Below are 24506 nucleotides of genomic sequence, written 5' to 3'. Positions count from 1 at the left end.
CATCTATATATGCTAATTGCAAGGTATATTTTAATAGATATAAACATCTAAAGAATGTCATCTGTTTTTGAAGAATGTCTCTTTTTGACCATGTTAACTTATTTGATGCTAAAATAAATGTAAAAATGTCCACATAAAATATTGCAAGTAGCATCGCCAACACTTAATAAAGCCTTAGGAGAAAATATTGACCAAGTTTGTTTGTTTGTTTAGCATTTCCAAGAGTCTATTACAAAGCACCCAGCTTTCTCTAGATTTTTCTACAGCATATTATTGTACATAAAACAATGGAATAGCTCTTTGTTTGACTCAAGTATGTACCACAAAATTCAGAATGCTACAAAGGAAATTCAGAAATTGCACTCAAATATTGTTTTTTCTGTCATTTTCCCTTTACTCCTTCCCCAAATTCTAAAGAATATATTAGTTAACAAAAATTGCTATTATACTATTTAGAAACTCCAGGAACACATCAATTATATTTCTAAAGGTACTGAGTTTATTTTAAAGCATAGCATCGAATTTGAATCTCAGTAAACAAAGCCATGTCTTCACTGTATGTTGATTTTGACAAACCGCGCAGACTTGTACACATCAAATGATATGATAAAGTAATTTAAAGTAAAAGGTGTTTGTTATTAGTAATAAAGTAGTATGGAGCTGAAGTATAATATGTATATCTCCTGGGTAAATGACTTAGTCCATAATGTTTCTTGTCTTCTTAGAAATTTTCAGAGTTAACATTTAAGAAATTGACCCTTTTATCTGATCCTTGTGCTATTCACTGAAATCGAGGCACAGAAAAGAATCTCCAATTAGAATAACATAGACACACAACATATGCCTAAGCTGAACCAAAAAGGTCAAATATCTGAGAGATACTGGTATTCACAACCATAAGGTTTTTTAAGTGGAGAAACCACTGAGAATTTTTTAGCAAAGTTCTGAGGAAAGATGTCTTGAGCAATGAATGACAAGCTATTTTATAATAATTAAGTAAAAGTCTGAGGTTCTTTGCAAAAGGATGCCATTGTAAACTTACTTGCTATCCCACTACTACAACATACATATGCATATTTCACTGAGGCAAGCAACTTAGAGACATGATTCCATCACAACTGCGTGGTTAAGCAAGGAACTTGACAACTGAATACATTTTTGTGTATGTGGGAGGTCATCTGTTCTGATCACTGAAATATGCAATGAAAGGCTACACTTAGACAACCTAGAAAACCTGTGGTTCAGTATACAGAAGTTTGAACTACAAAAGAATAGTAGTTATAATTACTACAGGAAATTGCAATGCCTTACATATCATAAATGTTACCTGCCACTACTTTTAATTCACATCAAAAAAGGTACATATTTTTGTTCACTAAAAGTAATGATGCAATTAGGGAAGAAGAGATATTCTTTCACTCATTCCTTTTTAAATTTCTCAATGTGAGGCTACATATATACTTAAATTGTAATAATGATACCAAAAAAGGTGACAAATGTTTTCTTTTTGAAATCATTGAAAGTACATAAAATGCTTTGACAGGTAAAAATACTATTCCATGACATCTACTTTAAATTTTATGTTCATCTCCCATACTCCTCATCATTATGCTCACATTTTAATTATGCATTCATTTTGATTGTTTGCATGTAAAAACACCAACTAATCCATTATTTCAACATTAGGCCTATTCCTTTTGAAGCCAAGATAATTTTGCTATTTTATTTACAAAAACAATGGAGACTCCTTTTTCAGGATGCTTAAGGCAGGATGTTTAAGGTTCATGCTTGCTGCTTTGCCTGAGCTTCTGCTTCCTGAAATGAAAAACAAACGAAACAGATAGATTTACATATAACAAAGCAGACATTGATGTGCATTTGGTTAGATTTTATTAGCTGAAATTGCCAAGAATATTCAAAAGCAGAAAAAATGTCACCCTGTAAAAGACTGCTTAAAAATTAGTCACAGGGATAAAAGTAGAGCATACAGAAAATAGTAAGTAGTTCTGTAACATCTTTCTGTTAACAGACAGTAACTATACTAGTTGTGGTGAGCATTTAATCATGTAGGTTACTGCCAAATAACTATGTTGTATGCTTGAAACCAATATAATATTGTGTATCGACTATACTTCAGTAAATATTCTTAACAGAAAAAAAATAAAAACTGCCTAGAAACAGATGTAATAGAAGACTAGTACCTCTCAAAATTTCTAGCACATATAGTTGGGGAAGCAGTTGTATAAAAATGTGAATATGTCCTAATGTGAAGTCATTCTTTTATCTTTTTTAAAATTTTGATATCATTAATATAAAATCACATGGGCAACACTGTAGTTACTAGATTTCCCTCCATTATCAAATCCCCACCACATACCCCATTACAGTCACTGTCCATCAGCATAGTAAGATGCTATAGAGTCACTGCTTGCCTTCTCTGTGCTACAGTGCCTTCCCCATGCCCCCACTACATTATGTGTGCTAATCATAATGCCCTTTATTCCCCTTCTCCCTCCCTTCACACCCACCCTCCCCAGTAAATTCTTGGGTTCTGTGAGTCTGCTGCTGTTCTGTTCCTTCAGTTTTTGCTTTGTTCTTATGCTCCACAGAAGAGTGAAATCATTTGGTATTTGTCTTTCTCCACCTGGCTTATTTCACTGAGCATAATATCATCTAGCTCTATCCATGTTGTTGCAAATGGTAGGATTTGTTTTCTTCTTATGGCTGAATAATATTTCATTGTGTATATGTACCACCTCTTCTTTATCCATTCATCTACTGATGGACACTTAGGTTGCTTCCATTTCTTGGCTATTGTAAATAGTGCTGTGATAAACATAGGGGTGCATATGTCTTTTTCAAACTGGGATCCTACATTCTTAGGGTAAATTCTTAGGAGTGGAATTCCTGGGTCAAGTGGTATTTCTATTTTTAGTTTTTTGAGGAACCTCCATATCGCTTTCCACAATGGTTGAACTACTTTACATTTCCACCAGCAGCGTAGGAGGGTTCCCCTTTCTCTGCATCCTCAATAGCATTTGTTGTTCCTAGTCTTTTCTATGTTGGCCATCCTAACTGGTGTGTGGTGATATCTCATTGTGGTTTTAATTTGCATTTCCCTGATATTTAGCGATGTGGAGCATCTTTTCATGTGCCTGTTGGCCAATTTCTTCTTTGGAGAAGTGTCTGTTCATATCCTCCACCCATTTTTTAATATGAAGTCATTCTTATGTACATCTAATGCCTCTGAGTAACTAATATCTTGGAAAGAGCCTAGTTACCTAAAGTCACATCCTATTAATTTGCTGTAAGCTGTCACATATTCCTTAGCTCTCAGTTATCCATTTAATGGAAGACATTACTGACAGACATAGGATTCAAAAGCAATTCAAAATTCTTTCTAATTTATTTTAGAACACATATTTAAAGTAAATTATCTACACTTCTAATTGTTTTATTCATCAAACATATAAATTGGGCTTAAAGCCACATTGTTACCTAAAAGTAAGTAGCCACTATTTATAGAATCATTAATTATCTAATCAACCAGAGAGTTTTATAACAGGCATTTGAGGTGTTTTTTTCCTGTCTAGTCTCAATATAAACATCATTCCATAAATGCATTGGTTTTGAGTCACTTCTGATTTCAAATTCCTTGGACAACTTGCTTAAATTATCTGAGTGTCAGTTTCCATTGAGAACACCTCACTCCTAAGGATGGTTAAGGATAAAATGAGATGTATGTGAAGTGTCTAGCTCAGTGTTTGGCCCATTGCAAGCATGTACCCTTTCCTGCTTTTCTCCTCTCTCACTTTTTACCTAGTAACTAAGACCAACAGCACAGCTAAGTGTTGTTAACATACAGTTTCTCTTAGAGATGCAACGAAATAGGGTGGGTTTAGGGGAAATTGGAATACTTCAAATATCACAGCAGAGACAGAGTCCATGGTCCCTACTTAGAGCACGGTGGTTCAACCAAAGCTAATGAGAACACTGTTCCCACCAGCATCCCCTATTCCTTTAAAATATTAGTGAATGTGGCTTTTCCAGGGGAATGGTTTTCCTCTCAACATGAACTTCAACAGATTTTTATTTTTTAGTGAAAATGTTACTTTGTTTCATATCTCAAAACCATCATCTCCACTATAAAGTAAGAAATACTAGTGCTAAGAAATGATCTTTTGTGTTAATAAAATAGAGTAAATATCATGCTTTGTTTTAAATGCATTCTATGTACAAAAGAATATAAAAACCATTTGTCTTACACAGAAATATTCCTTGCTTTATGGAACTATTTACCATAGGGTACTTTTAAATATCAAGCTCCCCGGCACATTGGTTTTCAGTAATTTTTAAATGTCAAGAGAAGGTATGCTAATTATTTGGAAATTAAGGAAAGAGAGAAAAATATGTATATTGGCGATGGTTCCTTTCAGTCTTTTTTAAAAAAATTTTAAGTATAGTTGATACACAACCTTATACTAGTTTCAAGTATATAACATGGTGATCCAACAGTTACCCATATTATTACATACTCACTCCCACTAGTGCAGCTACTATCTGTCAACAAGTCTCTTTTTGTCCTATGCATAGATTGTGTATCTAATTAAAACTCCAATTATAAAATAAAAACAATTCTGTAGCTCATTATAACATATATTTTCACAAACCATCATTTTTTAAATGAGAGAAGGCCTTCATTTAGTGGATAAACTTTTGTGGATCCTATTTTTAGACATGTAACTCGTTTTCAAAGTTTCAGGATTATATATAATACTGTGACACATACTTTTATCCATAAGTTTCATTCAGTGTTAGTTACCCATAAAATTCAGAATTAATTTGGTTGACCCTACTGTTAGACAGTTAACTTGTTTCCAGGGTTTTACGATTAGAAGTAAGGCTTGATTTATGTTTTTATCCATAGAACTTTTTCCATGTATCAAATTATTTCATTAGGCTATAATACCCAATGAGAAATTACTGGGTGAAAGACTATAAACATTTTTGAGGTTCCTGATACATATCTGCCATTCTGGTTTTCAAAAGGGATTGCCAAGTCATACTATCACCAGCAATACCCATTTCAATGTGTCCTTCTCAGCATAGAGTACTATCACTTTGTTTATCTTTATTAATTTCACAGATAAAAACTATATCTCATTTTATCACATTTCTTTTATTATCAGTGCACTTTCCCAGCCTGGGTTAAGTAGTTGTATTTCTTATTTTGTGTCCTTTTTGTTCATCCAGTTCTTTCTGGAAAGCCTATTGTCCTATTAATATTAAAGGGGAAATATTCTGAAACTGAGCTGAAGGATAGAAAAACCATGTTTCTGATTATCAACTTTATCATTTTTAGTCTTGGAAAAAAAGGGTATTAAATACTAACATTCAAAATATTCCTATCACCAACCCACCCTTCAACTCAATTGTCAATTAAAGACCTCTAATTATCCCAATAAGCTCTCTCTTGTTCAATTATTGATCACATCCACTGTTCTTTCATGTTTTTCCCATTCCCAGGCTTAAACAAGGATGAAAAAGCACTGTAAGCAAGCTGAGTGGTTCCACTATGGTCTCATTAACTCTAACTTCAGGTGGGCCCTCCATCTTGCTCCCGTCCTTCCATTCATGATCTTAACCTACTCCATGGCCTATTTTCAACAAGTGCAAATCCTTCAATTCTCCTTAAAGTTCTAATGTCCTAAATTTCTCATCACTCCTACCTGATGACCTTTCTTCATATCTCATTCAAAGGTGACCTTCCCCTAACCTCCCTACATTTAAAATTTTTTAATTTTATCCTTCTCTTACTCTCTCCAGTCTCAAAATAAAACTGCATATCCCCTTCTTTCCAAGACTAACTCTTGCCCTGGATAACTCACTTCTCTTTTTCCTCCATGACCTTTGCTTAATTTCCCAGTCACCAAAGTTAGAAGCCCCAGAGACAGCTTCAATTCTTTACATACATAAATATCTCATAAGTTGCTAAATGGCTCCTAAATCCATCTTTTTCTTTCCATGACTGCTGTCCCACTTGAGGTGATCTCCATTGTTTTCCTGGACTCCTAAGGTACCTTTCTAATTGGTCAGCCTATCTTTAATACCTCATTTCTCCAATGTTTCCTAATCCATACAGCTGTTAAATTTATTTTCTTAAGTCACAGATCAAATCATATCTTAAAATACAGAAGTAATCACATCATTGTCTTCTGCTGTTCATTGCCATGGCTTTTAGATACCCAGAGGATAAAGCTGTAAGTACCCAGCACAGCATTCATAATGTGGCCCAAAAATAGCTAGCCCATCTCACCTCCTAATGCATCCCTCTCTATTTAATATGCCCTATTCTGGAGCTATGCTGCACTATCCTGGAGTTCATGCTCCCTAAACATAACATCATGTGCACCTATATCCTAATGAAGTGGTTCCTGTTGTTGCCTCTGTTGAAAGACACTTTAGTGTCACTTTAGTATTTTGGAAACTCTAACAGCTCAAATGTCACTTCCTCTGTGAAATCTTTCCTAAACTCCTTAGTAGGAATTTATGATTATTATCTCTGGATGCCTATGGCACTTTATTCACACCAATAGTATAGACTTTACTATAGCATGTCTTGAATTGTAACTATTTGCAGACATATTTGTTGTTATATAATTATTTGTATATGTCCCTCACTAGGTTATAAACACTTAAGGTAGGGATCATGGTGTATTCTCTGTATATGCCCCACCATCAACGTCAAATCAGTGCTTGACCCTTAATAAAGACTTGATGAATGAATAAATGAATGAATGACTCCTACTTTGAATTAAAGGATAGGGAGTCATTAGTCATGGAAAACAGAGTACCCTTCCTTTAATACTCTGCACTGTAATCAATTACTTAACCTGGGTTTTACTAACTTTAAACAAAAATGCCTTACCTAACATTTCCTACAACTTAAATTATATGAAGCCTAAAATAAGACATTTTACCTGTTGGAAAAGAAAGTTTAGGAAGGAAACAGAATTTCACAATGAATCAGATAACAATGCTAGTAAATGGTCTCTAGTGAAAACATGGACAATAACACAGACTCTTAAAATTGGACAAAAAGCTGGAATTGAAAGAATCTGTTTACTATAAAATCAGTTGCTAAGAGCAAAACATAAAATGATAGAGCAGGGGACATATGTTCTGATTTTAACCTAGCCTGTTTGGAGAAGACCTATGTGGCAAAAGGCAGGGTAACTTTGAGACATTTCATTAAATTGGAGATTTAATTTCTGATTCTTCCTTTATATGGTCTCCCCTGGGAACACTGCCACTTGAAAATTAATTTTTTGTTGGCAAAGAAAAAGCCTCAAATTTAGCCAGCAATTTCGAGACCAGTTTTGAAAATCAAATGCTTTTAATTAATTTGAATGGATGACTCTAACATTTACTCACACACAAAGACAACAGACGCTGCCAAGAAGATTACAGTGAACTAAGATGCTTTCTGTAGATGCAGAAGCATGCATGTCAGCTGGAAGAATGCAGTCTTCAAAACTGCTAACCACTTACTTGTGAATGGTTCAGTGACAAATTTGCTGCTCTGGGAAGCTTGATTGGGAAGTCACTCTACCTAGTTCCTGCTCACATATTTTATGTATTTGATTATGTACTTATAGGGATTAAGTGCATGCAGAGCAAGGACAATTCCTTCGGGCTATGTTGCACTGCCTCTGGCTTTAACCTGAGTACTTAACAAAGGTGGAAATCTCATTGACTAGAAAGCCCAGCAATAATAAATAGCTTTTTAAGCAGGAGAAAAAGGAATCATACCTTTGAACCAGGTGGGGCTGTCAAGCCCAAAAAGGCATACACTGCATTATTTTCTCTGGCTTCAAAAAAGGCATCATAGTCCTTGGTGAAAAGGAGGCAAGAAGAATTACCAATATGCAACCAACAAAGGAAAGAAAAGAGTCAATTTATTCAAAATGACCTGCCTGCCAACCTCCCTGGGGGCAGCCAGGCTAACTTCCATAATGTTAGAATTCTAGCAAGAATAATAAAGAGGAACAGATTACTGGATCCCATTTAATGTGAGTTAGATGATACATTGTTTTGTATGGTAGAAACTGCACAATGGCTTATTCATTATGACACAGAATTTAAATCTGCCTCAGGGCAAGCAGCTTTCTCCATAGCCCAACCGAGCCAAGTATTTGCCAGAAAGTGGTTGCTTATTTTCTGGTGGGAGGCTGTTGTTCCAGTTTCCCATTATTTCTCTTCAATTATTTTTTAGACCAGATATTTGCTGGACATGCCCAATGCCCTAACAGCAGTAATCTGCTGTTTTGGGAGAAAGGGACTAAAACTTCCATGAAATGTGAGCGTAAAAGTAAACAAACCACTAAAAGGTTTCAACCGAGGGAGCCAAGAAAAGCCTCACATGACTAAATTTGGCTGGGCTTCTCCCACTGTAACCCTCTAAACCAATTAGCACCCTCTTAAAGTAACAAAGAGAATTGCTTAAATTTGACTATGACATATACTCAGTAACACACCTACTTAGAAAACACAGTCATTGTCTATACCTGGCTTTTATTTGTTTGGTTTAAAACACAGAGAAATAAGGTTGGCATTTTGGACGATTCCTTAGAGGTGAAAAGCACCCATAATATGCTGGTTTCCCAAGAGATTACCTCACCAAGGGATCACCAATTACAGAGTTATTTTCTAGCATGTATAATTTCTGGCACTTGGAAGACCTGGAGGTATAAAGTTTAGACCCTCTCAGTTATTGATGATCCTAAATTTGAATTCCACCCCAAGAAACAAACTACATTGTTAGAATTGTTTAGAGTCAGTGGAATCTACCCCCAAGGATTGACTCCAGGCGTCTTTTTTGTGTATCCCAGCTGTTTGACAAAGGAATAAATCCTAAACAGCAAGCATGTATGAACAGCCTTCTATGCTCTTTGAGCTCACTGTACTCAAAAGTGAAACTAACTGGAACTGGACCTTGATACTGATTCCATACTGAGACACATGACCTAAAAAGCTACTTGAGGTAAACAATCAGTAGAGATCATATCTACATTCAACCACTTGGAAGTAACCTCAAATCACTAGTTAAAAAAAATCCAACAGTTGTGTAAGAGGTATTTCTTACTACCATCAAACAAAAAAAACCCCAACTCACATCAGTCGTTACATTCATGTGAAAGGAAGTAGATCTTCAACTGTACTGAAATCTGATCATAAAAATTCTATGTAGGGGACTCCAGTTGTGTGTTTCAAGTGTTTTGGGATCAAAGTATATTATCATTTGTTAGCCCTGGATTTAGCAAAGATAAACAAGCTTGTGACTTTGAGAAAAAAATAACACTTGTTTCTCAATTTTAAGCTTGATTAATTATTTCTCTTAGCAAATGTGTATTAAGCACATATTATATGACAATCACTGTTCTTGGGGCTAAGAATAAAAGAGTAAACAAAACAGACTGTGACACAGTCTGCTTTTTCTATAGGAATTCTCTAGAGTAAAAATAAATGTACTTTATTTACATCTCAGGTATTCAATTCAAATAACATTAATCCAGAATATATTCTACCATATATAGTATCATATGTATTTCATGGAAATGTGTTCTAGTTCTTCACATACATAGCATAAGCTCTTTTTGAGCAAAGACTAGCCTTATAAATTTTGTATCTTTCTTGCAGATGCTGATCTATGTAGGTAGAGTAGTTGTTTCAGTCACAATCCAGGCTTGATATAAGAACCCAAGCCATGGTCCAGTGGTTTGCAACAGGAGGCAATTTTTCCCTCAGGGATATCTGGCAAAGTCTGGAGACATCTTTGGGTTCTCACAATGGTGATGTGTTACTGGCACACATGATAGAAACAGACCATCCTACAATGCACAGGGTGGTCCTTCCATAACAAAGATGTCGGGAGTGCCAAGGTTAGGAAACCCTGAGATAGATCAAACAAAAGAATTTAATATGAAGAACTACTTACACAAAGGATTAAAATGTGGAAAGGCCAACAGGAAATAGTGAGGTACCACAGCTACGGCTGAAGGGAAAAGTGGAGAAGGTAGAAGGTATAGAACCCAGAGGTTAGAGCACCTGGTAGAGCTGGCACACAAAGGTGCTACAGCCACTGCCATGGACACATCCAGAAACAGGAGGGGTGGATACTTTGGCTTTTTCTCTCCTCCTGTTCTCCACTCTTCCAACCAGTGCCTCAGATTATCAGCCAAACCTAATAGGCAGTCAGTTGGCAATGGAGACTGGGAAATGTAATTTGCTGAGGTCAGCCCCAGATAACACAGAATGGATCAAGGAAAGAATAAAGATGGGATATGTTAGCAAAGAGAAAAATGGACAATGTAAAAAGTAAGAGCGTCAGAATAAGACAGATATATATTTACATCCTAGCTGCATCACGTACTAGTTGTACGATTTAGGAAGTCAGTTAACCTCTTCTAGACCTCAATTTCTTCATCTATAAAATAGGAATAACAATATCCACCTCATGGCATTAGAATGAGAACTAATTCAATACACAGAAAGCACAAAGCACAGTAGCTGACATATAAAATGGTTTCTATGAATGACTGCTTTTCCTAAAAGTCTGTATAATAGGAACAAGTCTAAATTTTTATTGTTATTAAACTTCCAACCCAGTGTCTGGCACACAGCAGGCACTCAGTAGTAGTTGGATTCCTTTTCCATTAACAAATATTTATTTGTTAGGTTGAGTTTCACCTCCTGCTCCTTCCTTTCTGTTTTATTCTCATTACTCAGTGACACTTGTCTTATTTCCGTAACATACATCATTCCCTTGCAGTGTGGCTTCCAAGGGAGAAATAAACTAGCTAAATGTGGTTTCTCAAACGTTACCCTTATAACTCAAAATGCGTTTGTTCCAAAAAATCAGACACATTGAAATTTTTGCTATAAAAAAAGAGAGATTAAGACAATATATACTGGCTTAGATTGGAGTGGGTGACCTTTGAGGTCTCTTTCAGCCTGAGATTCAACAATTTGCAGAAATTTCAAATGTAGAGGTACTGAGATTTCACTGTCTAAACGAATAGCCTGATTGCCTTCTCCTTACCTACAGAGTATGTCTTTACACATTCAGGCCCCTCCTCAGAGCTGACAAATTCAATTCACAGAGAAAATATTTTGTGCCAACAAACTTCTCAATTCTCCCATACTCCCTCCCCTAGATACTCTGAATTGACTCATGAAAGGATCCCCACCAAGTGTCCTTCTCACTTACATATAAACCTATGAGGAAGAAAATTGGGATTTCTGGCTCTAAACAATTCATTCTTCAGTCATGCTAACTGTGAGGACAAAGCAGTGCAAACAATTCTGTACTGCAGACTCCTACAGCCCTCACATACACTTTCTGTACTGCATCACCACATGCAGGTGGCTTCATAACTACTCTTTAATTGTTTCAGATGTGTACGATTCTCGCCATATCCCACTCTCAACTAGCTCCTTAAGAGAAGAGGCTGTGTTTTGTTTGTACTTACCATGGTGCCTAGAATGGCCATTGTCTACACGTGTTACTTAAATTATACAGTGACTAAAGAATGAAGGAACATAATCCATGGTTTGAATTAAGATTAAACAAGATGGCATACTTGAAAGCACCAGTAATAAAGGAAAGCTCTATTTTTGTTTCCCTCATTCCTTATATAAGTCCAATTTGTTAACTTAAAGTTTTAAGAAAAGTCACTAACAATACCAAAATAGAAGTATTACTAGCTTCAAGCAGAAAATAAAACATTATTTTTAAACTAATTTTAACATAAACGACTAGCTGACTTCTTTTCAGAGGTTTCTTCATGGACATACCAGAAATAATACAACTGCTCTGGCTGGAATTAAGATGAAGAAATGTAAAGGCAACAATATGTTTGGGTTTGTATTTATACATTTACAGGTAATTGCTTGGCAGATGACTCATTCATCTGCCTCTTAGTAGAAGACAAAATATCCCAGATACCTAGGATGGACACAGAGGATGAACACCAGAAATGGCAGTATGCATATTCTGGGGTGGCTAAAAGGGAGAGTATGGATTTGACACAATCCATCAGAAAAAAACAAAATTTAAATTAGTTCCTTACCCCACGGTACTGGCTTTCATTGAAAATCTGAGGTGGCAGGGGGTACCCTGTGGCTGGTCGACTGTTTTCAGGTACATTTTCTCTCATCCACTTCCGATTCTCTTCATTGGCTGCAATATCTTTTTCTTCAAACCCTATTTTGTTAGCTTCTAAGAAACCAAGCACATCTTGTTGTTTCTTCTTAATCTAGAACCCAAAAGACAAGTAACTGTACTGCTGAATAGCTTTTTTTTATTTTTCAAATTCAACAAGTCAGTGTTGTGAACTAGCAGAAATGAATTCAGACATGAATCAAGATTTGTGGTTTCACAGAAGATATACTGTGGTTTTCCCTCATTATTATTTTGTTATTAACAATGTCTCATAGATTAAAGATCTTTCAGTCTGCAGATCCTTTTATCAACCTGAGTTTTTCTTTTCTCCACTGAAAATTCCAACATCTAATGATGCAGGAGTAAAGCTGGCTCTGGCATATCAATAACCTAAAAGTGCAGTTAACTCAAAAGTGTGAGTAGTGGGAAGCTGTGTTTTCAGCCCTGTTGAAAGTCTTTCCAGTTGACCAGAATCTACTTCCTGTCTTAATAAGCATCACATAGTAAACAGAAATGAATCACTTCACATCTCAGTTGTCATTGTTTAAAATGGAAACTGAATAAGAATACATAAGAGCTAAGCCTGCCTGTATACTAAGTTTGAATATACCTGTACTATTCATTGGCCCTGAACATTATGGTGCTACAAGGTTATCTTTGATGCATGTCTGTGCTACTTCTTCATCCAAATTAACAGGTAGAAATAATACATCCATTTTGTCTCTTAATCATACCTATGAGGGAGCTTTAAAAGTAAAATTAATACCTTTTAGTTAGGTTTCTCTTCTAATATGTATTTATTTTAGGACCATACTTTACACATCCATGATAATTTGCCCATATTTAAAACTATTTTTTAACATTTTGAAACTGCAGTGCACAATCAATACAAAGTTCTTCATGGAGTCACACTAAAATGACACATGGAGCAGAAGCATCAGAAATATAAAATCAAAAGCCGTCTTCTCAGAGGAAACAAAAATGCAAAATTAAAAACTTTCATGCAGTCAAGTCCCCTCTAGATTTACACTCCCCCAAAATAAACAAACACTCATGCATACACAGAGGTTATATTTTTGTCCTAACTTCCTTGTGACTGTGGGTGATTTTCTCACTCATCACTACCCCCCAACCAAAAAAATTTTCAAGTTATCCCAATAGGAACTAGAATTTCTACAGGCTATTTAGATCAGGGTACAGTATGTCCTTCTTTAAAGATCAGTTACAATCCAGCAAAATTTGCAGCAAAACAATTTTTCTAACAGGAATCCTATTTCCTTATTAGCTTTAAGTCAAACATTCACTCCTAAATATAACATAAGCCCCCTTTTCAATTTTGAGGAAAATCAGTGTAAAAGACAATAAATAATCAGGAGTATCAAGTGAACCAACACACTTGATGGAAGGTTAAATGAAATACGTGGTTTTCAATCTTTTCAGTACAATAGAGGGTGTTCAGTTAGTGTGAAGTGTGTCAAGTAATTTGTCCATCATGTGCATATTTACAAATTTAAGTGGGTGTAAAGATATCCCATAAATATGGTACTTCCAGGCACTCAGCGTTCCAACAGATATTTTGAATGAATGATGAGTTAATGTTATAGCTAACATGCTAATTATACATGGCCCTTGGTTAATGTCATCTTTTCTACTTGTATGACAGACAAAAGGCAGAGGACTTTTAAAATAAATGACTCATTGAGGCCTTTCCGACCTAATTAAATGCATACGTGTTGAGAATACTGTTCACTGTGCTGAGCTAAGATGGTGGCTGGGCCTGGTATCACAGGGCATTATAGTACGCCTTCACTGGTATCTTTACACTCTAGCCATCAACTCCAGACCACAAGTATTTATCCCATGATCTGGAACTTCCTGACAATAAGCACACATGCTTACTAGAGTGTTCTATGTTTCGATAAGACTGAACAGAATAGGCCATAACAACACTTTTTAAAGTAGGTTCTGCCCTGTCAAACATGAACACTTATTCAGCATTGAATCTCTAGGGATGGTAAAATAAGTTGTTTCCTAACTTGATCATATCTGTGAGTCCAAAATTTCACACACCAAGTTTATTTCCAACGAGGGATATTTTATATCTATAGAGTTATTGCCTTTCTTATATTCCTGCAGGCACATGCTCACTACAAGTCCTGACAAAGGGGCTTCATTCAGGTGATGCTAATTTCCTATTCCCCAATGGCACTTAAAATGAGTTGACACTGAACAAATGTGACAGAAAACCATACACTGCTAGAATAATGAGGAATGGGTGTCACTAAGAATTCACCAAGAAATGAAATTAAAGTTTACAGGAAAAAAAAAGTTCCTCTGGAGTTAAAAGGTTATCAGTATCCTTTCCAGCAAGAATATCTAATGTACTTGCGAGTGGACAACGGCCCTGTCTAGGAATTTAAATCAATATTTTTCAAAGAGCAAACCACACCCCTCACCTCCACCCAAAGAATGCCAGGTGATTTCTGCTTATATGTTGGGGTTTGAGATTCAAGGTATTCTCTCTAAAGACACTGAGGAGAGCTAACGAACAACTGCTGCCTGGAGCCAACAGCTGCTCTCCAGCTAGCCAGCTTCAGTACACTTGTCTGTCATGCTTAGGATCCTGTTCCTTTTAAAGGAAGGAAACTGACAAGGTTTCTGCTTTAGAGGTGCTACTGTGAATGTTCCAATTCCAAAAGAAAAAAAATCCATAATCATGCTTTAAACAGGAAAACCAGTCTTTTTAACCAAACTGCCAACCTACCATGAAACAATTAATCAAGGTGGGGTTTTTGTCTGGTTTTATAATCAACTTCTGTCACATTTTCTCAAATGGCACTTTAATGAACATTGAAAAAGCTTCCACTAAAGCTGCACTAAAATTAGACAGATTATTATCAAACTGTATTTAGTAGCTATTGAATAATATTTTTTGGGTGCCACTTAAGTGTGTAAGAACTTTACCAGGTTCTATAAAAATGTTGAAAGAAAAATAGCAATTCCCTCACCAGCTTACAATCTAGTGGGAGGAATTAGATATATTTAAAAAACTACAACATAGTATTTAAATATGAGGGTAAGACAACTATACAAGGTGGTCAGGTGAGAGGGACCAAGTGAATGCAGGGAACTAAGAAGGGAGAGAAAGAGCTTATTGCTTTTTTATTGATGCCGTTTAGACTAAGCTTAATAATGATAGTGCAAATGCTACATACTACATCCATCTATAATGCATGCAATCTATGGTTTTAGTAAAAAGACAATGTACTTTGTAAAGTTTAGTATAACTGGTCAGATGTGAAAACTGTGTTCACAAATGTTACAGCATACTGCACTAGAACAACGAAGTTAAGAGTATTACAAAGTTAACTTGGAAACATTCTAAGTGGATGCTGTGCAATTCTTATGACTAAATTCTTACACAAAATTTAAGTCTATAAATGAAAAAGCAATTGTGTAGGTGTGTATTTTGTCTTTTTTAAACAGGTTATAATTTGTGACCCAGCAAACTTCTGCAGAGATAAATCAGATATATAGATTCCCTCCAATTCATTCTGCTTACTTCAAATGCTGCCCTAAGAATGGGCCACTCTACTTCGTAGGAAAATAAAAACCATGTCTTTGCCCAGCCTCTGCCTAAGGATTTAACAGTGGAGTGAAGGAGGAGTGAACAAATAGCATTTAAAGCTGCCTTCTCAGTCTTTTACTAATCTACTTACAAAATGCTCCTAAAAGGAAAATCAAATGTGAATCCCCAGTTAGTCTCTTTGGCACTGTACCAGTGCACTGTTGTCACTGTGTAGTCATCTGGTAACAAGAGAGATCAGTGTGCATTTTCAAATGAATATTGTCATAAGTCCTTAAGCCACTGGCTCCCTATTGCTTAATCTAATGGTACAGTAGTGGCAAGACACTTATTTTCAGGTGGTTTGTTTTGAAATATTTTCAAAAATGCTGGTCACAATCAGCCATGTAAAATTTGTAACTAGTATCTCTTTACCACTACGTCTGCAACAAATCTGGGCAAAAATGACTACTAACAATTTTCTTGTTGATCTGAACCTCCACCCCTCCTGGAGTTCTGACAGATGTTCCAAGATGTGACAGCACAAGAGCACAATCTCAGGTTTGCTATTTTGCTGCTGCCAAGAGAAAAAAAAATCTGTTATTATTTTCTTTTTTATCTGCACTTCTACTCCATTGGGTCTAAAGAGATGTTAAGGCCCATGTACTTAAAAAACATAGAGCCTAGAGTGAAAAGAGAAGGTAGATATTTAAAGGTGGTTTCTCAAAAAAAGCTATGTATTAAGATCCCAGTAAATAAAGTACTGTCATGCCCAGTTTCTGGATTAAAAAAGCTTTTCTTTACTAAATGAAATATCACTTCTGAATAACCTCATCTATCCAGCCTACTTAGTATCTGGTACTTCTATCTATCCATACTTTTTTCCCAGAGTTGCATGGAAATTTAGCCCCTATTCCATTCCTTCAGAGACAGCTTTATGTGTTGATCCAAGGAGCTGTGAAATAAGGAGCACTGGGAGTACCAACCTACAATAAAATTCGATTCTTCTGATGACTGAAACCTTACTATTACTAATTCACTACTTTGGTCTTCATAGACAGGGCAAGCAGTATGAATGTTTGGAGTGCAGGAAAGAAATGCCCAGAGAGATGCAGGTAAGGAAGACAGTGAAGTTTCTTTGCCTGACTTAGAATTTTGCCCAGTGTTGTCCCTATATAATCTCTAATCAAAGATCACATGAAAAAGCAGCAGGAATGCCCTTCCTGGACAATCTCAAGGAAAATTCCAAGCCTTACTGAAAGGGCAAGCTCCCAGATTCTATTTTAGCCAATTGGGACCCGGATCCTATTTCACCCAATCGGAGCTTAGTCTCCCTCCCCTCCAGTCAGCAATAAGTACACCCAACACCCCTAGACCCTGCCAATTGACCAAAGCCACGACTCATCACCTCCCCAACTACTCCCCGACACAGCCAATCAGCTAGAGCCACGGCCATCACCCCCCCATACTGCCCTGGAAACCCATAAAACCTTTGTTCTGGGGAAAACGCGCTCTCTTTCTCTGGCACCTGGCCACTGTGTTGGCACGGGTGTGAGATTGAGCTCGGGCTAGCTTGAATAAAGGCTCTTTTGCTTTTGCATCGGTGTTGGCTCCTTGGTGGTCTCCTTGGGATTCGCGACTTTGGACACATTACTATATGTTAGTACTCGGTTATGATTTGCACAGGATAAAGAATTTTAAGGAGAAAGGGAAACAATTGTTTGTTGAGTGCTTGCTGAGCATCAAAGTCTTTGTGGGGTTATTTACACATATCCCCTCAAGTCATTACATTTCTGAAAGGTTATTATTTTCATTTTACAACAAAGGAAATTGAGGCTCCAATAGGTTAAGAAACCTTCCCAAGAGGACAGAGCTAATTGCCTGTGCCAAATTACGAATTTAAATATGACTACAAAGCCCTGTTCTTTCTTCACTACATGCAATACATACTGGAAATTCCCAATCCAGCTAAGAGGATGACTGACATATATAAAAGAGTTCCTTCTAAACTATGTGATACTGATTAGAAAGAACAAAAGCTGAGATGTCTTATGGTCTCTTCTAAACAGCCCTATTTAGTGAATTTGAATTTCTAATTTTATGGTCTTTTTCCCATTGACCAGTCTAAACTGACCCAAATAAATTTCTATGCCCATCAATTTGTTAGCTTGTAAGCCCGGGGAGAGGAAATCCCGGGGCAAAATACCTCTAAAAACCGAAATCAGTCAAAGGGAGAAATAAAATTTAAAATCCATTTATTGCTTACAAGCTGCAGTCCAGGGTCATCTCTCTCCTCTGATCCTGGAGAAGCCAGCAAGCAAGAAAGCCAACCCCTCCCTTTAAACTCTCAGGTTCAGACACACCCTCCCGTTGCCCAGGTAATTAACTATTGGTATGGAGATGAAACTCTCACCACCCCTGAGGATATACAAATGCCCTAAAGCCAGGCGAGATATTCTGTAAATGTTACAATTTTACCCACAGGCCACCCCTCCAGAAATCTCACCTTACAATCTACTCGTTCCCCTTCTTCTGCAATGGTCCCTGGGTGAGAAAACTGGAGCATTGTGACCAGACTAATGACATACAATAGCAACAGCATAAAATCATGACAATCCTCAAGGTGGAGGATTCATCAAGGTTCAAAGTTGTATGCATATTAAGTTCATAGCTCGTCCATTCCATACACAGGCAGTAGCTGAGGGTTCAGAGCAATCATCATGCAGCAGCTGCAGCCAGGGGGCACATTCAAGTCATAAGGACTGTAGGAGAAAATAACCTTGGGGTGATAAGATACATGTTTTAATGACACCAGCATAGGCAAATCTTGTCCATCAGGTAGGATACATGCAAGAGAGTGGTCTTGCGATAAAACAGTGGCAGGAGTGGGATCTCTTCCTGGTCTAATATACCAGATTTTCACCCCCCTCCCTGTGGGAGTTACAGATGGGTCAATATATAGGGCTATGGGAGGTACATGCACTGGCCATAAAGATAAAACAAAACTTCCCCCCAAGATGCTCTTACCTCCTGGACGTTTTGGGTACACTACCATGACCTTTGGGGGCCATTCAGCTGTTACTCCAGGAATACACATGAGGACAGCTTCCAGGCCTTTCTCCCAAGAAGCCAGAAGGGCAAGCCATCACTGGTCCATGTGTTGAAATGTCCAGGGCCAGGTCCATTCAACAGTGTCTCCAGGGCTTAATGCAGTTGGGGCTGGCAGCAGGATGTTGCTCTGCTGGCCATATCCTGGCTTCAATAGCTCATCTTTGGTTTGGACGTACAATTGTATAGGAGAGGCAGCAAGGTGTGTGAGCATATCCACAGGGCTCAAAGCTCCTTTACATTGCTTCTCATTCTAATGCTGCAGCACCATCCATAGGCAAACTGACCAACCCTGTAGACTATTGGTGTCCGACTTCAGGCCAGATTTCAACAAACCATTGTACCTCTCTATCATGCCTGCCCCAGTAGGATTATATGATACATGAAATTTCCACTTTATTCCTAATTGCTGCACCCATTGTTGCAACCCATGTCCAGTAAAGTGGGTGCCTTGATTGCTCTCAATCACCTGCGGCTGGCCATAGGCTACAAGGAGACCCTCCAGGCCCCTCTTGGTGGCGTGCTGATCTGCACAACATGTAGGAAAAGCAACCAAGAGTCCAGTAGCCGGGTCCACACATGTCATAGCATAAGGATATCCTTCTGATATGTGCAGAGGCCCTATATAGTCTATTTGCCACCTGACAAGGGGTATTGGTCCCCTTACTATTGTCCCATGTTGCTGTGGGACTCGGTGTAAGGCCCTCTTAGAGTACACAAGGCACTCCTTCCAGGCTCTGCTGACTTGTTCAAAGGTCTAAGGGCAAGCCCCAACCTACGGGTTTCAGCCCACATTGTCTTTTGCCCCATGAGAAACAAACGCTGGTGTAGCCATTGGGTCACATCAGAGTCAGGCTTTCCTTCTAGCCAGCACATCTGGGCCAGTGTGTCTGTTTCATCCTTCCTTGGGGATGCCAAAGGCAAATGGCTAGTCACATGATATACATAACAGTCTTAGTCCAACCAGAGGCCCATAGATCTTGCCACAACTCTTGCCCACAAAGGGGCTGGTGACCAACCATCTAGTTGGCATGATACCATGTTGGTAGCCACAGGGTCAAGCCCCAACAGATGGCCCAGCTGTCAGTGCAGAAAATTATGGTGTAAGGGCTCCTGGGTGATCACGAGCCATACTGCCTGCAACTCGGCCCATTGACTCCTCTTCCCCTCTCCACCCTCCATCCATATTGTCTCAGTCTTAGGATGGAAAGCCACAGCCCTCCACTTCGGGGGCTGCCCACAACTAGAGCCATCTGTATACTAAGCGTCTTCAGGTATGGGGCTTTTCCCTCCTAATAAGGAGTCTCAGCTACCAAGGGCTGAAAAGCAAGTTCTTCCTGCTTTCCACTGGTATAAGTCATTGGCCCCAGTAAGAGTTGGAGTTCTTCACTTAAGGAGCTATTAGACAAAGTGCTGCACTGCTGTAAATATGCACCCCATTTGGCCAGTGTAGGTGTCTGTTCCACACCACTCCATGGCCTTTGGGTACAGTCTCACACCCACCCCACAATGAGATAGGTGGTTATTACCTTGGTCGGAGTTGTTTCAGCAATGGGCTCCATAGCCAGCAAGACATGGTACACAGCAGCCAGTTGCTTCTCTATCAAGGTGTACTGGACCTCTGCTCCTTTCTGTAGTTGTGACCAGAATCCAATAGGTTTGCCTGTCCATTCAAGCTGCTGCCAAAGACTCCATCCATAACCATCTTCAGTTACATGAACATCTAGTTCACAGGGCCTTGATGAGTCCATTACCTTCAAGGCCTGTATGGCCTTGACTGTCCACTGACAGCAGTAAAAGCACCTGCACATGTCTTATCCCAGTTCCACCTGATGCCCTTTCATACCAACCAGTATAAGGGCTTCAGAATTTGTGCCAAGTGTGGGATAAACACTCTCCAGTGGCCCAAAAGACCCAAAAACTCCTGTAATACTGCCACAGTGGTAGGGGTGGGGAAAGCCTGGACCTTGTCTATAACTGCTTCAGGAACAATTTAGTTTTACCCAACCATACAATCCCCAAGAATTTCACAGATAAACCAGGTCCCTGAACCTTGGCGCTTGTTCACAGCCCATCCTTTTTCCTGTAGATGCTGCAACAGTCTAGGAACTGCCCCTTCTAAATATGAAAAAGAATCAGATGTGAGCATAATATCATCAGTTTAGTGATACAACTGCACCATGTGCAGTTTCCTCCATGTGCCCAAGTCCTGGAGTACAATTCCATGTCAGATGGTGGGACTATGGAGGTATCCCTGTGGAAGGACAGTGAATGTCCACTGCCGGCTTTCCCATGTGAAGGCAAACTGTTCCTGGCTTTCCTGTGCCACGTCAATAGAGAAGAAAGCATTAGCAAGGTGTACTATATAATATGTTCCCAGTTCGTGGTTGAGGGTGTCCAGAGAGTCTGCTGTAGAGAGGACAGCAGCATGCAAAGAGGGTGTGACTTTATTCAATTCTCTGTAGTCTAGAGTCATACGCCAGGAGCTATCTGGCTTTCTCACTGGCTACACTGGGGAGTTAAAAGGACTATGAGTGCGCTTTATGATGCCCACCCTCTCCAACTCCTATAGAGTTTCTCTAATTCCCTTGTGCCCATCAGGCAATTTATACTGCTTAGTATTTGTCACCCGCTGAGGTACAGGCAGAGCTACAGATGGGTGCTTAGCATGCCCCTCAGGACTGCCTTTATCACACATACTCTCAGTCTGAACTCACCTGCAGTGGTCTGTAACCACAGGCCCTGCAGGATATCCACCCCCAAAATACATCCAGGGATGGAAGAAATGTATACGGTATACTCCTTTGCGGGTAAACGCCCTATCTGAATGAAATTTGGGCCTTCTTCACTCTTTTTGCCTTAGCCCCATAGCCATCTATCACAGCAGGGGTCCAGGGAAAATGCCTCAGTGTTGCCATGAATCAAAGAGCACTCAGGTCCTGAGTCCACCAGCACCAGGACACGTTGCACATTCACAGGGGACCAACGAATTGCTAATTCTACATGTGGCCTCTGGTCCCCACCATGTCCCCCATGGTGGGGACTTTGACAACCCCCTTAGTCAAACCGCAATGCGCAATCATCCTCCTGTGGGGGTGAGGGCTCAGGCGAATCCTGAGTACTACCTCCCATGAAGTTTTGCAGGGACACAGGCCAGGCATGAGGCCTTGACTCTAGTTTCCATGTCCTGGACCTCAGGGGCTGTTACTGCTGCTTTGCCTTTAATTGGTGCCACAGTTCTAACAATATTGTATTGGGCTGCCCATCAAGTTTTTCTTTCACTACTCTGGCCTTTATTAAATCAACCCACATCTGGGTCCTTGAGACCTTCACGGGGCCCTTTGCACTTCTCCTTTCAGTTATGGCTTGTACTTCCCTCCATGCCCTTATTGTTTCAACCTCTCCCAGATCTGCTGAAGTATGAGTAGCCTCTCTTATGGGTTGCCCTAGGTGGGGGGGCATGAGTATTCACTAGGGACCCAAAGAGAGATGTGGGAGCTGCATGCAGCACCAGGTTTCTCATTCCTATAGTGAACACCTACTCATCAGGCCCCTGAGAGTATCTATTATAGATGATGTTTTTCATACCCAATTCCACAGTACCTGTTGGAGTTCTGCATACATTTTCCAACTACTTTGGAAAATATGGTAAATCGCCCTGATTAGGCCAAACTATCCTGATGGCAGCTGTCAGCCATTCCAGGAGTGTCTCATTCCGAGGCATGACGGGCATTTGCAACCACTGCTGGAGGGAAGGGTGAGTCATCACGGAAGCCATTCTACTCAACTGAGTACCCGACATAATAATGTTTTCCACCCCCATATCCCAGAGACGTAAAAGCCATGTAGGCAGAGAGTCCGATGGCCTCTGCCTATACCAGATGCTCATGTACACCAGCTCATCCTGGGTATAGGGATGGAGCATGGAGTGCTCCACAACCTGAGGATGGGGTTGCTCCTCCTCCTGAGGAGCCTGTGGTTGTCAAGATTTTATTTTCTTAATTACAGCTGGGCGGGCCTTTACAACAGGAGAAGATGGTACCTCTGGCGGTGGCCTGGGTAGCACATCTGCCAATGTCCCTGCCTCCTCCTCCTCTCCCTCGGGTTTCTACACCAACGGCTCCTCCCCTACCATTTCTGGGGCTGAAGGCACCACTCTTTCCTCCCCCTCCCCCACAGCCTCCTGCAATGCAGCTTTTCCTGCCCTCTCCTCCCTCGCTGCTGAGGAGTCTTCTAGGATTATGAGGTGCCTTTTGAGTAACTGTCTCTCTTCTTTAACAGCATCCCATAGGTTATTGCCCAGCTCCTCCAAGTGATGCTGAAGTGTGTCTCTCTCCCGCCTAATTCCCTCTCTCTCCTCACTAACCCTCTTGATAATCCTCTCTCCTGTATAACATTTTCCACTATCTCGATGAAAAGAGACCCTACAATGCCAGCCACTAGAGGGCCCCCTAAGGTCTCCAAGCAGTCTTTCAACTCACGGAAGCCTAATTCTGCAGCTTCTGGTGTTTCCATCCTTCCCCAGTTCTGGGGAAGGCCCCACCCCTCTAAGAGGTACTTTACCCTAGACCAATCCCACTCGGGGTTCCCACTTAGAAGCCCCACAGCTGGGGGGATAATAACAGGTGAATCAGCACCCTCTGCCACTGCATCCACTGAGGCCTCGCCACCATCCACAGGAGCAGTCTTCCCAAAGATCATACCCATTATGACAGATTTCAGGTTCAGAGGCACCCTGCCAACTGCCGCCAGATGAAAGTCCGGGGAGAGGAAATCCCGATGCAAAATACTTCTAAAAACCGAAATCGGTCAAAGGGAAAAATAAAGTTTAAAACCTGTTTATTGCTTACAAACTGCAGTCCAGGGTCATCTCTCTCCTCTGCTCCTGAAGAAGCCAGCAAGCAAGAAAGCCAGCCCTTCCCTTTAAACTCTCAAGTTCAGACACACCCTCCATTGCCCAGGTAATTACCCATTGATATGAAGATGAACTTCTCTACACCCCTGAGGATATGCAAATTTACTAAAGCCAGCCGAGATATTCTGGAAGTGTTACAATTTTACCCACAGAGCTTATTTGTACATAACCAGCATGCACACAGGAGAACCGTATGCAGTATCAAGAGGCTCTCAGTTTCTTACTGACTGCCCTGAGAACAATGCAGCCCATGCCTCTCTGTCAAGAGCTCAGTCAATAGTTCTGAGTAGGTAAGTTAGTATGAGAGTATATTTTGTAGTTTAAATTCACATTTTGTACTTTAAATAAACATAACAAAGTGCAAAGGCATCAGATTCTTCCCAATCTCTGTTTTTTTAAAAATAAGCAATGTACCCATCACTAAAAAAAAAAAAGTCCAGCGACCTTTTCAAAGAGCAAAATGTTCGGAAAACAATGCACTACTCATTTGAAAGTAAAAACAAACTTTAACTGACTCAGTAACAGACAATGGGTCTAAAGTTCCTTCTTACTCTGTAGAAGTGTGGAGAAAGTTCCATATAAGAAAGGCCTCATTATAGATGAGATTATTCAGAACTGATAGTTCATTTAGTTAAGAAAAGCCTTTTAATCCAGAAAATGACCATGACTGTACTTTACTTCTCATAGGTGAACTT

At 39.3% G+C, this 24506-nt stretch overlaps 1 protein-coding gene across 1 annotated transcript in view; it reads right to left on the bottom strand.

The window, feature by feature from the left end:
- Positions 1-476: 476 nt before the first annotated feature.
- Positions 477-24506, bottom strand: part of SH3BGRL (SH3 domain binding glutamate rich protein like) — a 95120-nt gene continuing 71090 nt past the window's right edge. The window contains exons 2-4 of the mRNA XM_017660305.3: positions 12132-12317; positions 7813-7893; positions 477-1815 (exon numbers count right to left, since the gene is read on the bottom strand). Coding sequence (XP_017515794.1) covers positions 1783-1815; positions 7813-7893; positions 12132-12317 — 300 coding nt within the window. The 3' untranslated portion in view covers positions 477-1782. The remainder of the gene's footprint in view (positions 1816-7812; positions 7894-12131; positions 12318-24506) is intronic.

This window comes from Manis javanica, chromosome X (genome assembly GCF_040802235.1).
Source record: "Manis javanica isolate MJ-LG chromosome X, MJ_LKY, whole genome shotgun sequence".
In the NCBI taxonomy this organism is placed as follows: domain Eukaryota; kingdom Metazoa; phylum Chordata; class Mammalia; order Pholidota; family Manidae; genus Manis; species Manis javanica.
The sequence above is the reverse complement of the archived record's forward strand: the minus strand, read 5'-3'. Positions and strand labels throughout refer to the sequence as shown.